Source organism: Metopolophium dirhodum, chromosome 7 (assembly GCF_019925205.1).
Source record: "Metopolophium dirhodum isolate CAU chromosome 7, ASM1992520v1, whole genome shotgun sequence".
Classification (NCBI taxonomy): Eukaryota; Metazoa; Arthropoda; class Insecta; order Hemiptera; family Aphididae; genus Metopolophium; species Metopolophium dirhodum.
The window spans coordinates 25,688,925-25,704,106 of record NC_083566.1 but is presented as its reverse complement, the minus strand read 5'-3'; the positions used below and the strand labels follow the sequence as shown (position 1 = coordinate 25,704,106).

The 15,182-nt window shown below is 28.8% G+C and overlaps 1 protein-coding gene across 1 annotated transcript; it reads right to left on the bottom strand.

Annotated features, from left to right (window-relative positions):
• Nucleotides 1-3,867: 3,867 nt before the first annotated feature.
• On the bottom strand, nucleotides 3,868-14,807 carry LOC132949301 (uncharacterized). Its single transcript, XM_061020122.1, has 3 exons — nucleotides 14,574-14,807; nucleotides 8,417-8,585; nucleotides 3,868-4,460 (listed from the first exon to the last, which is right to left on the bottom strand). Exons 2-3 carry the CDS (start codon nucleotides 8,558-8,560, stop codon nucleotides 4,221-4,223), a joined length of 384 nt encoding a protein of 127 aa, XP_060876105.1. The 5' UTR covers nucleotides 8,561-8,585; nucleotides 14,574-14,807; the 3' UTR covers nucleotides 3,868-4,220.
• Nucleotides 14,808-15,182: the final 375 nt, after the last annotated feature.

The window sequence follows — 15,182 nt, the reverse complement described above, 5'->3', positions numbered from 1 at the left end:
CCATATCTTTATTGTCTATGATATAGGTATGCTTTATTTGGCCTCAATTGTTCCCCTCGAAGACCGCTGATAAGACTATTATGTCCTATTCACATCTTTATTGTCCATGTAGCAACTGCATTTTATTGTATAGACCTTCTTTGATTGTTTTATGCTACTATCAGTTTCGCGGGAACTACACAAAAACAGTTATGAGAACTTGAAAAAAAAAAATAAAAAATTGTGAAAACAGGGATACAACCTTGTACTGTGGAACCGGCGGCGACTCGGCCGGCGGGATCATCAGGCCACTGGTCGAAAAAGGGAGAGGATCTAGGCGGACAGCACCGGTGTCCTGGAAACTCTCCGCGGTTTTCATCCTAGCCCAGCGTCCCGTCGGCGCAGTGTTTGCAGCCGCATCCAAAGGCCTCGCCGTGAAGTCGCGCACCGCCGAATCCTGAAACGTTTCGTCGTTTTCGTGGATCCGGCGCTGCTGACGTCCGCGTTCCTAGCCACAATATTATAACAAGTATCATAGTCGTTCGTCACCCGCCCGACGTGTGCTCTGCGGTTTCCGTCGCCGCCGTCGCGAGTCGTCTTCGTTGGAATGTAGAAATATAAATCGAAAATATTTGAGAACCGGCACAAATAACAAGTACTCTGAAAGTTTTAATTTATTTTCATAATCATTATCGCATAGTTATCTCAACCAGTATGTTGGAAAAACAATATGACTTTTATAAAATACCCACGTTGCCATACTTGAAATTATCGGCTGATATTTGTGATAAAATCCATTTCATTTTTTAATTCAAATGTTTTTTTGTTAATACATATGTAAAACTATGTGGTACCTATATCTTTTATTTCGTAAACCCTGGTTATAGTCTAATTAATACCAAGTGTAAAATATATTTATAATTAACGTAGGTATAACCTAACCTAGTGTTTACTTTTGCATAGGATTTTTTAAAATATGATTAGTTTCACAGTTTATCAGTAATTGTATTTTTATTTATTACTGTCAAAAATAATAATAAATACTAACTTAATAACATGTTTTTGCATTTTTATATTTTTATTTTTTATTTTAAGCACTTTTTTCAACAACAATAAAATATGCAATACCCACGACAGCCAAAAACAACTTATATGAGCTGTTAGCGAACTTTTAACTTTCTAACGTGTTTAAGTGCTTATACTGTAAACACAACTCTGCAGTTTGTTTTCAAAAGCGCTAAGCAACAAATATTACGAAACAACTTGACCGTTTATTAATGGTTAGGTAAAATAACCGTTGTTGTTGTTGTTGTTTAGTTGTCGTTACCTATGTTTAATTAATATTTTTTGAATATTACAACAAAATAACTAAATTCATTATTGAAATAATCAATATTTTTCGTTTATATGTATATCAAAATTCAAAAATGCCTATAAAAATAAGCACACAAATTTTGTCGGTGACGATGGTTTTATTGGGGATGACCAATTTCTACGAACGACAGTCTGGCCGTTATTTATTATTTTGTAAGACTTTAGTTTATTTATTATAATGGTGTGTGAGCATTATCATTACAATAAAATAACCAGTATAAAATTATATCTATACATCTCGAATCGGCGAGTTGATTATGCCACCAGAGCGTGTATCGTTAACTTGTTTTACCAATAACGGAAAATAATGAAAAAAAAAAAAAAATAAACGAAACCAATAAACAAAAAAAACGAAAAAAATCTATAATAGCATGAAACATAATGATATATCATTAATCATAATTAATGATTAAACATAAACAATAAACGTAACATAAAAAATTGCATATAACGTTTGTGCTTTTTTTACGTTGAACTTGACATTACTATTGTTTTTATATCATGTATTCTATATTAGTATGAATCTTATAAGTTATAACTATAAACAGTTCAAAGTTGGCAAACCTATTAAACCTATGTTAACAGTACTTTATATTTTTGAAGTACTTTTTATCCCTTTATATTGAATTTAATAGAATATTAATTTATTTCTGTAATTCAAATTTCAATAATATACAAAACTACAGTCGCGTAGTTTAGTGTACCTACCTACCTACTAAATACTTATATATAACATTAACATTATTATGCCATTTCATGTTGTATTATTGTTATTAATATTTTTTTCAATAAAATCTATTATTTCATCTTTCATTCATGCGATAATACTTAAGCAATATTTGACACTTAGAGTCTAGACCACAAATTAAGATAATATACACTATACAAGATACGAAACAAACTTGTGAGAAGCGGGTGGATTTAGAAAAACATTGATAAGACCTTTCCGTTTTGTATCTTGTATATCTTAATTCGTGGTCTAGACTAACACTAACTTGCCAGTTAATTATAGCTACTTACTAAAGATCCTAGGATGATTGAAAATAACCTATCTTGGATAACTAATTTTATTAATTTGATAGTTCTTATGTCAAAGTGTGGTTAATTACCTACCAAAAATAACAATATAATTCATAAAAAAAAAATATCAAACGTTAAACATTAAACAGAAAATTAAAATAACGTTTTAAAATATAAAAACGATAAACGGAAATAATCAAATAAGTTTGAAAGTACAATAATGATAAACATTAAAATTGTATACAATAATATATATAACGCTTAAATATCAGAAAACGTAAAAAGGATATATTTATTTTAAATTTAGCCCTGGTACAAATTACAATTTTTTCACTATTTTCACTTTTTTTTTTATAGGTTTTTTCTAAAAATACTGGGAATTTTCAATTTTCACTATTTAAAAGTACTAAATAGATTCACTTTTCTATCAGAAAGATACTGATGTCGAAAGTTAGGGCATTTTTACTACCCCAAATGTTGTCGATGGACAGAAAAAAACACTCATAAGTCATAGGTACTACTTAAAATTTTAAAAATACTTATTGACTGTCAATATTGATGATTAAATTAAGTTATTGTATTAAACGATCCTAATAAAAAAATTTCAATAGTATTAATGTATTATACATTTATACAAGTACTAAGTAGGTAGTATACAGCAACAGTCAATAGTTATCAGTCTACAATATATTAATATAGTTATTACATTGAAAATATTCTTGGCTATCTTTCTATACATAATGTACTAGGCAATTACAAACATTTGATTCATTCAATTGATTCGATCAATTCAAACCATTTTCAACCAATTATTCATTGGTTTTACTGGTTTTAGAATTTAATTAGTTTATTTTTAGATTACAAACAATTATTTGATGTAAACGGCGAATTATTGTTGATTTTCACGGAATAGACTTTATTTTATTATCTTTATTTTTTTTTTTTTATTATTATTAGGGTTAAGGCTTCAACTACTAGTTCATTAGCCTGTGGTACTGTAGATTTGTTTACACGTGTGTGATTATTATTATTATTATTATTACCTATTGAACATAAATCTCATAAATCTCATAATTTATTTACAATCAAAAATCATCAAATCATATTAATTTTATGTACCAAAAATAATATTATTTTTAACAAACATATAAACATTTTAATATTGGGTTTAAAAGAAGTAGTAAAAATATGAGCTGTAGAGAATAAAAATAAAATGATGAAGAATATAGGTCTTTAAGTCCTTAAGTAGGTATAAAAAAACAAGTTGTGACTTCCAAACTACCTATACCTTGTTTACAAACATTATTATTGTATAAGTATCATATATAATAGATCATAAGTCATAACCTAATAAGTAATAACATAGGTACACGTACATATTAATAAAGATATTGATTTCTAACATTAGTTTATTTTAATTATTTTTTTTGTAAGATATACCATTTACTTGTTATTATCTTCGGCACACGTATCCATAAAAAAACAACATTCGACTTACAAAAACAAAGATAAAATATAATGATTTATTGTAATATAATGTTACAATAATTATTTTTTATTTACAAAATACAATGTACACACACATACACGATGTGATGTAATTACGTCATAATTATCGTTAATAATAACGTCGTTATACAGTATTTATAATAAAAAAAATATATGTTTATTAAACACACCGTATTTTACTATGATTAAAAATATAATCCAGTGGAAAAAATATACAAAAACACGAATATAACGTTTGATTCGGGAAAAAGATGTGATCAAAATATGTACAGTTAATTTAACGCATTATCTTATTCTAGTATTAAATAATTATAATCATGTTCATTAATGATGCCCAGTCAAGGCGTGGGCAAAAGTCCTGCGTTTTTTAGAATGAGAAAGATTTTCTCTCTTGGGATCTTTTCCGTTTCCCTGTTTACAGCGTGCTGCTCGCCAGGACCGAACCAACTGTTCTGGGCCAAATTTTCTGCTATCTTAGGGTTTTTGTAAAACGAATTTTGCATGTGTGGGGGCAGCAAAGCCTCCCTCTGGAACGCGGCCACCACAATTGGATTGGTTGGCTTGCCGATAGAGTTGATCTGTAAGAAATCAAAACATTTTAGGTTTTTAAAGTTCATGTATTATTATAAGTAGTTACTTATTATTTTATTAAAGACTACAATAAACAATTATACTGTCCAATATAGTGTTCATATACAAGGCTTATACTAAATATTATAAGTATCGCCAATATCAGTTTATAGTATACGTATATGAAAATGATACCATAACCTAACGCGGTGTAATCTATGTGTAAGGCAGAGAAACAATTTTTACTGATTCGCACTCTAAGCTATGAAGCATTACGTTGCACTAATATAAAGGACATCACAACATCTGTTTACACAAAAATAATAATAAAAAGATTCGATTCCTGTTTCATCAAAAAAAAAAAGGTTGAATCCTCTAGGTTAAGTTTACAAATGATTTTAAGCAATGCGTACGGAGCAATTTGTTATGATCCAATCAACACAAGCGTTCACTGAGTGCGGGAGAGTCAAGTTCCCCACCCCAGAGACTTATATTTATACAGTTTTCACTGTTTCGTGTTTCAGTCCAATGGTCATAATAATTTTATAATATCGTATAACAATGTATAGTATTTAAATCAATATATTACATATTTAATGATTATTTCGTTGTATAAAAGTATATGTTTTAATTAGCCACATTACAGACAGAACCACGATTTAAGATATACAGGTTAAACATCGGCCTTTAATGAATAGTGCTTTACGGTGACTGGTGAACCAACTATCTGAAACAGCTGAGGGCCCAGAATCACTAGCGCTCGTTGTGGTTTAAATATGTTAAATATATATATAATACCATAACGATATAAACCACTTACCACGGTTATCTACTTTTGATACCAATAATACCTATAGTTTATAGTATTATTGAATCTTTAAATTTGTCCTCAGGGTGTGCTATTAGTACCAGGAACAGCTGTTTCAGATAGTTAATTCACCGGTCAAATTATGGGAGTTCGATACGCAACCTGTATATCTTAAATCGTGGTCAGAACTGAGTGTCTTACACTTACTACTAGGTTTTAACTATAGTCCTTCTTGAGTAGCGTATTATTGTACTGAGGTGATAAGAATATTTAAAAAGTTTATAAATGAACGATAGAAAATTGTTTGCTTCCCCACTAAGGAATTAACGCGCTCGCCAAGAAATAATAGGTAGGTAGGCCCGACCCGGTTCTTAAAAAGCCCGGCTTGTAGTGACATTGGACTGGGCCGGGTCTTTGAAATAAAATAAAGGGTTGGACCGGGCTTTTTACGAGCTTAGCATTATTTCGGACCGGGCCCAAGCTTTTTTTCACAATATTTTTTGTACCGGGGCGGGCCGGGCCTGAGGATAAAATTGATGGACCCGATCGGGCCGAAAATGTACAGCCCTTAGGTATAGGTACATATAAAGTGAAATTCAGACACGCTTTACTACGAAGAATAGACAATTATACCTGTCAATTACTAATTCTGCTTTGCTTATTATTTTAGAAAGATATATTATATCGTTATCATTTTGATAGTCTGGTATTTTGGCTTAATATTGAAGTAATCTAGTAGAAGTTAAGTAACTTAAATTTTTCATATAATACTTAACAATATAAACAAGTTTGAAAAATTATTTTAATTGCGTTTTTTATCAGAATTATAACTAATATGATGATAATATTATTGATTTTGCATACACTTAATTACTGTTATAACAGTTTTAGTTAAAATTTTTTAAAAATAATAATAGTATTTATTATTGTATTGCGTCGGTTAGATAAATATAAATTTATTAATATAAGTTGTGTGTTCCTACAGCTGAATATAACATAGGTGTTTATTAATTCGATCAATTCGTGTCACATAAAAGCTAGAATGGGTTAGGTATATAATTTGCGTCAAAAATGACACCAAAAAAAAATGAGTTAGGTATACCGTATACATTGTAATCTGCGTCACGTCCAAAAATCAATACAGATAATCTCCACCACGACCATGGTCGTTATTGCAATAATGAACTATATACTATATAATATGCGCCACACTTTATTTTTAAGTTACTTATATTGTATTATACAACTCAGTATATATAACAATTTGTGTATAGGTGATGCAATATGCCAATATGTACCTATTGTTTTAGTGAAATACGAATTGGCCTAAATTACCATTTTAGAAGGTAAGAAATGACGAAAAATATAATATGTTTCAGTTATAACCTAGCAGTATGTTTAGATCCTTTTTTTAACTTAACGGTTCATTTGCAATTTTTATTTAATGGTTATTAGTTTATTATATAAATATTCAGATTAAATTTTTGAATTTCCTTCATTTTAGTCCAAGGAGTCTATAGTATGCATATTAACGTATTTTCGCCGTTAACCTCTGACACGGCCATCATTATTCAAGCATACCTATATTATAATATAATGTTCAAGTAACCATGAACTAAAAATTAAATAGGTGAACAGTTAATATAAATAGAAATCTTACTTTATTTTAACTCTATATTGTATTATTATTAAAAATTACTCGGTATTGTCTGACAAATCTTTGATTATAAAAGTTTTTTTTATAAGTACCTCTACAATAATGGATAATATATTTAAAATCACAAAACAGTAAATACAAAATGTATTTAGTAAAGTTGTCTTATTACTTAATAAGTCTATGTAATTAAGATTAAATTACTTAAAACGATTACTATGTTTCATTTTTATTGATGGGCCTGCACGTGACCTGTTTTTTGCTCAAAAACATGCCTTACAGGAAAAACTCCCACGCCTCGTAGAGTGATCCGATTTCAATAATTTTTATTTTTTTTTTTTTTTGAAAGAGAAATACTACTTACGGCGTGCATTGGACTTGGATTTTCAAAATTTTAAACCATATATAATACAATTTTGAATAGGTATGACCAATTTTCACAAGATTTTGTTATTTGTATTATGTCTGTTTTAAACAACGAAATTAAAAATCGAAGTCCAATTCACCCTGTAGAAAATGCTCCTTTTTATAACGAGAAAAAAATTGATCAAATCAGACCACTCTACGATGACTGAGAGTTTTTCCTGTAAAGCGTGTTTTGAGCAAAAAATCATGCATTTTATTTTTGGTCAGCGGTGCCGTCGACATGACTTATTGTGCGTACGATGCAGTACGTGCGTAGATAACTCGGTACCCGCATACAATCACACTAATCATCATTGACGACTATCACAAATGCCATGGGCGGCGGCAACGAAATTGCATATTGCCTAAATATTGCCCCTTATTAAAGACACACAAGCAGGCCCCTCCTTAACATTATTTATGAAAAAATAAAATACTCGATTAAAACTAAAGGTAGTTTAGCAATATTATAAATAAATCGAGTTATATTTTTCGTTCCATTTTCACAATGATATTTAAATAAAACAATTTTAATGGGGCACTTAACCTATCGTTCAACATATTTTATCCGAAAGTATATTGATAAATACCAGTTTCTGTGAATAGTACGTGTACCATATTATATAATATCATTGAATATTGATAAACGTTGCGTTACGTCAATATTTGTATTCATTACGCCTGCAGTAGTCTTTTGATGGTATATTATTATATAATTTAAATGAGTATTTTTATATAGGTACTGCCAAAATAAACTTTAAAATCTTTCTTTTTTCATTAATTGTTTCTTTAAATCGTTTTCGTATTGTAACGAAACGGAACGCGTTTCAAAAACCGTAAAAATAATTTCTGTTGTCAAATAACTATGACTAAAAATATCAATACTCTATACTTAGTATAGGTAATGAATACGTTAATACGACGGATGTACTTCTATATGTCGAGGTGTACGAGTTTCTTCAGTGGGGCCCAGTATTCATAATAGTATAATATATGAATAATTAAATAAAATACAAAAAAAAATACGACTCGCGTGTTAGTAATATAAGAATCGACCTAGTCACATTATAGGTCAGGTAGTTATTGCATGGACTTACTGAAGGATTTATGGCGTTGTTTTGTGGTGGTGCTACGAAACCCTGCTGTTGGATGGGCGGCACTAGAGATAACGGCAATTGCTGAGGGCGTGCCGACGTGAACGCCGTGATTGTAAACGCCGAGAAAAGAAGTTTGATATACATGTTACGATGTATGGTTTTTGAGCGTCTGCGAATAAGAAAAATAAACATAAAAACGTGGAGTAGGTAGGTATATAGGTACATTTAATCATAATATTAAGTCGTTTTCGTTCAAGCACCACGCCACGGTCGCGGCTACCGGACGTCAATATTTATTATGAGGGGTTTATCGTCCGTGGGCTATTCTATAGTCGGAAATCCCCCGGCGCACTTCCTGTGACTAAGAAGTGAGTGAGTGAGGGTCTACCGGAACTCTGGGTGGCAGGAGTCTAAAGAGGTGACCTTTCCAACAGCATCCGGTGTGTGTGTGCACTGTGCAGTGCTCTTGACTGCAGCAGAGAACATGTACCTACGACAATATCCTAAGAGGCTGATCGTTGAACGAAAAAATAACATACAAACGATTAAACCTTTAACAAAGGGAAAATTCCATCAAAAGAAAAACACTGACCTCGTGTAATCGGATTTTTTTGCCCCCGTAATAAGTTAATAACATCAAAACAGCGGTGCAGTACAAATAATTGTTTATCGCGTTTATTAATAGGTAGATAGTAGGTATAGGTGGAATACCTACTCGTTGTTACAAAACGCTTGTACGTCGATGAAAGATATTTAGTGATGTTAAATTTCAGAAATGTATGCAATTTAAAATTTTTATTTTTTATTTTAAATAGGTACAAACTTAGTTTGTGAATCATTTTTTGATTAAATTTAGAAATATATTTCGTTAGTTTAATTGTTTATATAATTAATCTTAATTAATAATATTAATAATATCAATATATTATTTAATTGATCACAGTAATAAAATATAATATATCATAAGCATAAACAATCATTAAAAGATTGTTGTCACGAAATTTCATTTGGACATAAATAAAAAAAAAACAACATAAAAAGATACTAAAAAATAATATAATATGGTTGTAATGAATATTATTCAGTCGTATTATTATCTGACATAACTATTACAACGAGAAGAGTGCGTGTTACGCGTAGGTACGACCTATCTCTAGTGGCAACTGGCAAAACATTCGATTTTGCCAAATTAATCGCAAGGTCGTGTTTTGGTTTAATTTCGATACCGCATAGTTTCCGGCCAGGTCTTTGGTGGCCGTTTGCGTATCTTATTCTCCGTGTACAGCAAATACTCAAAATTCGTTTAACCCTGCATTTTTCCTCCACGGAGGAGTGCACTGTGCACCGCTAAACATGTTTAGGTCGTTTTTTTTTTCTATCCGTTTGGTTTTTCTGTGCAAAAGTTGAACACCTGAATAATTATCATATCCCAAAAAATACAAAACCGTTATACATTTTTATCGAAAACTTATTGGAAAAGTTGAGCGTTCGTCTGAAAACAGAACCGTCGTTAAAACTTAAATATCTGCATTAGACCTTAGTCGTTAGTCCGCGTATATTATATACGTTGTAATGTTGTATTGTGCCGTCATCATCTTTGATGTCGTAATATATACCGCCGTGGTATATATTATGATATGAATATTTTCAAATTGACAAATAACACCTCTTGTGTTGCGTTTGAATGGTTGCAATATATGATGATAGCGACTTGAAAGGGTCGCAAATTTTCATTTATACTTGACACACATACACCGCGTGTTTTCGAAACACGTCACCTAGTTTATAATGTAGAAACTGAGCGAGAAAAATCAATGTTTTTTTTTATAAATGACTACGTATGAATGGAAAATTAGAAATTACTAACACAAAATAAAAATTATTGTTTTATAAAAACTTGGATTATTCTGTGGTCTACCTATTATAGTACAGTAGTACAATTATCTATTCGTCCTCATCATGAATCGTATTTTATATGGCTCACGATTTAGATCCATATACCTACCTATTATTTAAAAAAAAAAAGATTGTTTCTAAAAAACCAGCTCGATTTTGCGCACAGTTTGTAGCCGTTATCATTATGTTGAGTAATATTAAATATTGTTTACTTTTATGTTACACTGCACATTTTTCTTGGTGTGTCGTGAGCTGCTTATTGTTTAGAAAGACAAGGTTATTAATATTTGGCTGTAATATTGTATGCTGATGTAAATCACTAGCCATAGCTCATAGTGCTTTCAATATAGATCGCAACTAACATCACATGATAAACATTCGCTTAAAATTTAAATTATATTTAAAGTTTTAAAATAATTTATATTTATGTTTTGCATTATACCGTATAACAAATAATTTAAGTAAACTACATTTTAATTGTATTGACCTGATTATTATGCAGTGCCTATGGAGTTAAATAATTAATGTTGACTTCTGTAGTGGAAAAATGTATAGATAATAATATCAACCATATCATACTCAGTGCTCACTTTTAATATTTACATAGGGGTGGCATATTTCTAGTATCTATAGCAGTAAAATGCTAAGTCCACCTCTGATGATGGTTTATAAATCGATGTATAAATAATTCATTGCAATTTTTGTAGCGTACATTATTATTTAAAAATTATAATGGCTTATGATGATCATTCATTAGTAAACAAACGTAAAAAATGTTTTTCTGATTGAATTGAACCAAAAAAGAAAGTAGTTATAATTACTTATAAAGACATGCATCGATTCATTTTAAGCTTCCTGTATCCTGTTAGACAACTGGTTTCTAGCTGCATATACTAAGATGTGGATTTTTCTAGTCAATAAGAATGATTACCCATGGGCATATTTCAGCAATTACATGTATTTTTACGTAATCATAAAAAACAAGTATAGTGTTATAAAACAATACTGAATACAATGAGAAATAGTTTAAGTCATTCGAAGTTAAATTGGATAATACATAAGTGTTTTACTTCCAATTCAGTTTGTTAAAAATAAAACAAATAAAATATTATTTTTTTTGTAAAAATTTGTAATGCAAATTATATTTTTAAAAAAAGGTAGCCTATGATATTACTAAGTATATTTAATGATATTAAGGTAAATAAAGTAATTTATATATAATCTATTTACGTGGAATCTTGTTTTAAATTTTTAATCATTAATTATAAAAGTTGAACATTTTATAAATTTTTAACCACAAAATTATTATTAAATTTTAAATGTAATAAATTTTGTAAAAATTTAAACTTTAAATGCTTATAAAAAAAAAATTATGCCTATGTATTTTTAATATTTTTCAACCGCTATTGTAACAATATATCCGGAGCTTTGCATTAGATTTTCACGCTTTTTCACCCAACAAATAAAATTGTATTGATATTATAGAAAAAAAAACTAAAAAAATTAAAAAACTGACAATTTCCGTAAACATCTCAAAAAAAAGTCAAATTATTTTCAAAATTGTATGTTGTATAGAAAATCTTAATATAAACTTTTAGTTACATTTTCAAGTATCTACAGTCATTCGTTTTTTAATTACAACAAAATAAGAAAATCGTTATATGAGAAATCGAGTGAATATCAAATGTTGTAAAAATATGAATATCAAACGCTCATAAAAATTTAATCTGAGTTTCTTATAGACATTTTTTTTTCTTTGATAAAGGTAGACAAACTTATGAGAAATCTTGAATCAAATTTTCAAATTTTAGATTTAAAGGAATATTTTTTATGGATTTCTAACTCAAAATAACTTGCAAATTTTCGTAAATTTTACGTATTTTGTCAATGTTTGAACTTTAAATGCTTATAAAAAAAAATTGTGACTATGGATTTTTAATTTTTTTCATCTGCGTTTGAAAAAATAACCTCGGACCCTTCTATTAAATTTTCAAGCTTTTTTAACCAACAAATAAAATTGTATTGAAATTTATAGAAAAAAAAAAAAAAATGGAAACTGAAAATGTCCGAAACTGAAAATGTCTGAAAATGTAGAGCTTAAAATATTTGGAAAATGTTATGGTGTATAGAAAATACTGATATAAACATTCAGTCAAAATTTCATGTACCTACGGTCATTTGTTTAAGAGTTGCACCAAAAACCAAAATCAAATTTTTCGAAAACAAATTTTGTGTACAATTTCTTGTTTTTCCTTAATTTTTCTTTTGTTTTTCACGGCGCTTTTGAAAACTACTGGAAACATTTTACTTTTGACCCCCCCCCCAAGTATCAACTAAATTCACTTTCCTTTCAGAAAAGATACTATTGAAGAAAATCTAAGCACTTTTACTTCCTAAAAGGTGATGACAGACACAAATAAAAATAAAAAACACACATCATTGTAAAATCAATAATTACATTTAGTTCATAATGGATCGCATTTAACTTAATTTTTTTTTTTAGTTCTCTTATATAAATATTAAATAATAATAATAAAGCAGACCCCAGAGAACTTGTTTTGTGGTAGTCTAGGAAGTCTATCATTGAACTAGTAGTTAGTTACTGTAAAATATTTATTATATTTGAATTCTATGATATAGGTAAATCATTGAATATGTGCGAAAAACGATCCTGAATAGAAACGTTCACCATCTTTATTTTGAAAGCTACATATTTTATTTATATTATTATAAGTTGTTAATTTTTTTTATTAGTCATTTGGTAGGTTGACTAGGTTGGACTAATTATTTCGACAAAACATCGATATACTACCAAAAAGTTCTAGGTAAAAAAGTCCTAGGAAAAAAAGTCTGAATAAAAAATTCCGAGGTATAAAAAGTCGACGGTGAAAAAGTCCGGTACATATAATTAGGTAAAAGGAAAAATACCATGTGATGCACAATCAAACTTCTAATTTAGTATTAATATAAATTATATTGTAACTAAACTATTTACCTACCAAACAAAATTAATTTTTTTTTTTAATATTATTTTGTTGACGACAGTTAGTTAATTAAACTGCTAAGTCATAATATACTAGATAAATATTATAATTATTGAATTTTTTTCTTAAATATTGTATGGCGATATTATTTTTTCGATTTTTTTTCAAAAAATATATTATGTTTTATATGAAGATAGTTAATACTCAATTTAATTAAGAAATCATTATAATATATTATGCATATTTTATTTGTATGTAATAATTATTTCAATTTTTTTATATAGGTTATAATACTAAGTACATAATTATAATCATTGAATTTTTTTTTTAATATTTAATTATTGTTATATGTAAACAATATAATATACCAGACTTTTTTTCTAGGACTTCTTTACTTCGGACTGTTTTACCACGTAAAAATAGTAACTAAATACATTTTTGCCCCCCCCCCCCCCTAAATAAATCTACTGGCATACCTAAATTATAATATCAATTATTATAATATTATATAGGTATTTATATATTTATATAGGTAATTTATTATTTTTATTAATTAATTATAGTCAATACCAATGTAGAATAATGTGAATAGGTTTGTAGTACCAATGAAACTTAAAAATGTGAAAATTGTATTGGGTACAGAAAATAATAATACATTTAGTTATGAGTAATATCAAATCTCAGTGATGAATATTTTTTAAATTACAACAAAATAACAAACATAGATTCATGAATAGCTTTTATTTTTAGTTAAAATATCCAATTTCGTCAAAATGTAAACTTCAAATCACTTACAAAATATATACCTACATATTTTCAATATTTTTTAAATATTGTAAAATTAATTTATGAGGGATCATGTATAAAATTGCCAAGTTTATTACTAAAAAACAAAGATATCATAAACTTAAATAAAAAAACGAAGCAAGTTTAAAATATCATGTCTGGATAGCTCAGAATGAACTAAAATATTTCTAATCTCTACGGTTATTCCTTTCAGAGTTAAAAAAAATCGATTGTTGCGTAAATATTTACGTTTTGTGATTGTTTTCTGTTTGTACCTATTCGCAATTATTAAGAAAATTACTGGGAATTTCTTATAATTTAAAATTTTTGGGATTATGTGAACACTATAATATAGGGTATAACAATATTAACGATTATCATTAAATAGTGAAATACTTCATACCAAACATTCTAACATATTATTAAGTGACATTTGTACACACATAATAGTCTACCTATAAAATGATATAATACTCAATAAAACTACTTACTAAAGTATCTGAAATCCGTTGGAGAACTTCAGTGACTGTCAACCACCGGTTTAAAATATGGCGAAAAACTATGATAAACGCGATACCGGGTGGTAAGAATACGGCACTTTGCGGGTACTAAAACGAAATAATACTTTCACTGTTGAAGGTTTGAATCGTTTTGCCAGGAACTGTCGTAGTGCAACTATAGAACCTTCGTCCTACTTTCCACCACAATACCAACCACTACTAATAAAAATACGCCTTGGTACTTATCTGACTACTTGAATCGTGTATTAAGCAATAGCCAATTTAATGAAGCCTCGAATGCTATATATACTATATTAGTAAGTATTTGCAACACTATATAGGTACCTACTGTATTAGTTTAATGATCAATTATGCGTCATTACAAATGGTAGGCACACGATCTTATGGACAAATGCATGCGTTAACTAAAATGTGATAGAATGTATAAACGCACATTCATTCACATTTTAGTTTTGAAATAATGAGAAAATCGTTTACCAATTTAATAAATCCTTGAAACCCGGCAGAAACAACTGTAAGAACATAAATACAACAAAAAAAAATTTATTTATAGATGCAATTTGTTTATAATACCGATTT

What these genes read in the sequence shown, in the direction of transcription:
- LOC132949301 (XM_061020122.1), bottom strand. Translation starts at nt 8,560, where the DNA reads ATGTATATCAAACTTCTTTTCTCGGCGTTTACAATCACGGCGTTCACG. An exon ending in ACAACGCCATAAATCCTTCA is followed by an intron (nt 4,461 to 8,416) that starts GTAAGTCCATGC and finishes GATTTCTTACAG; the next exon opens with ATCAACTCTATCGGCAAGCC.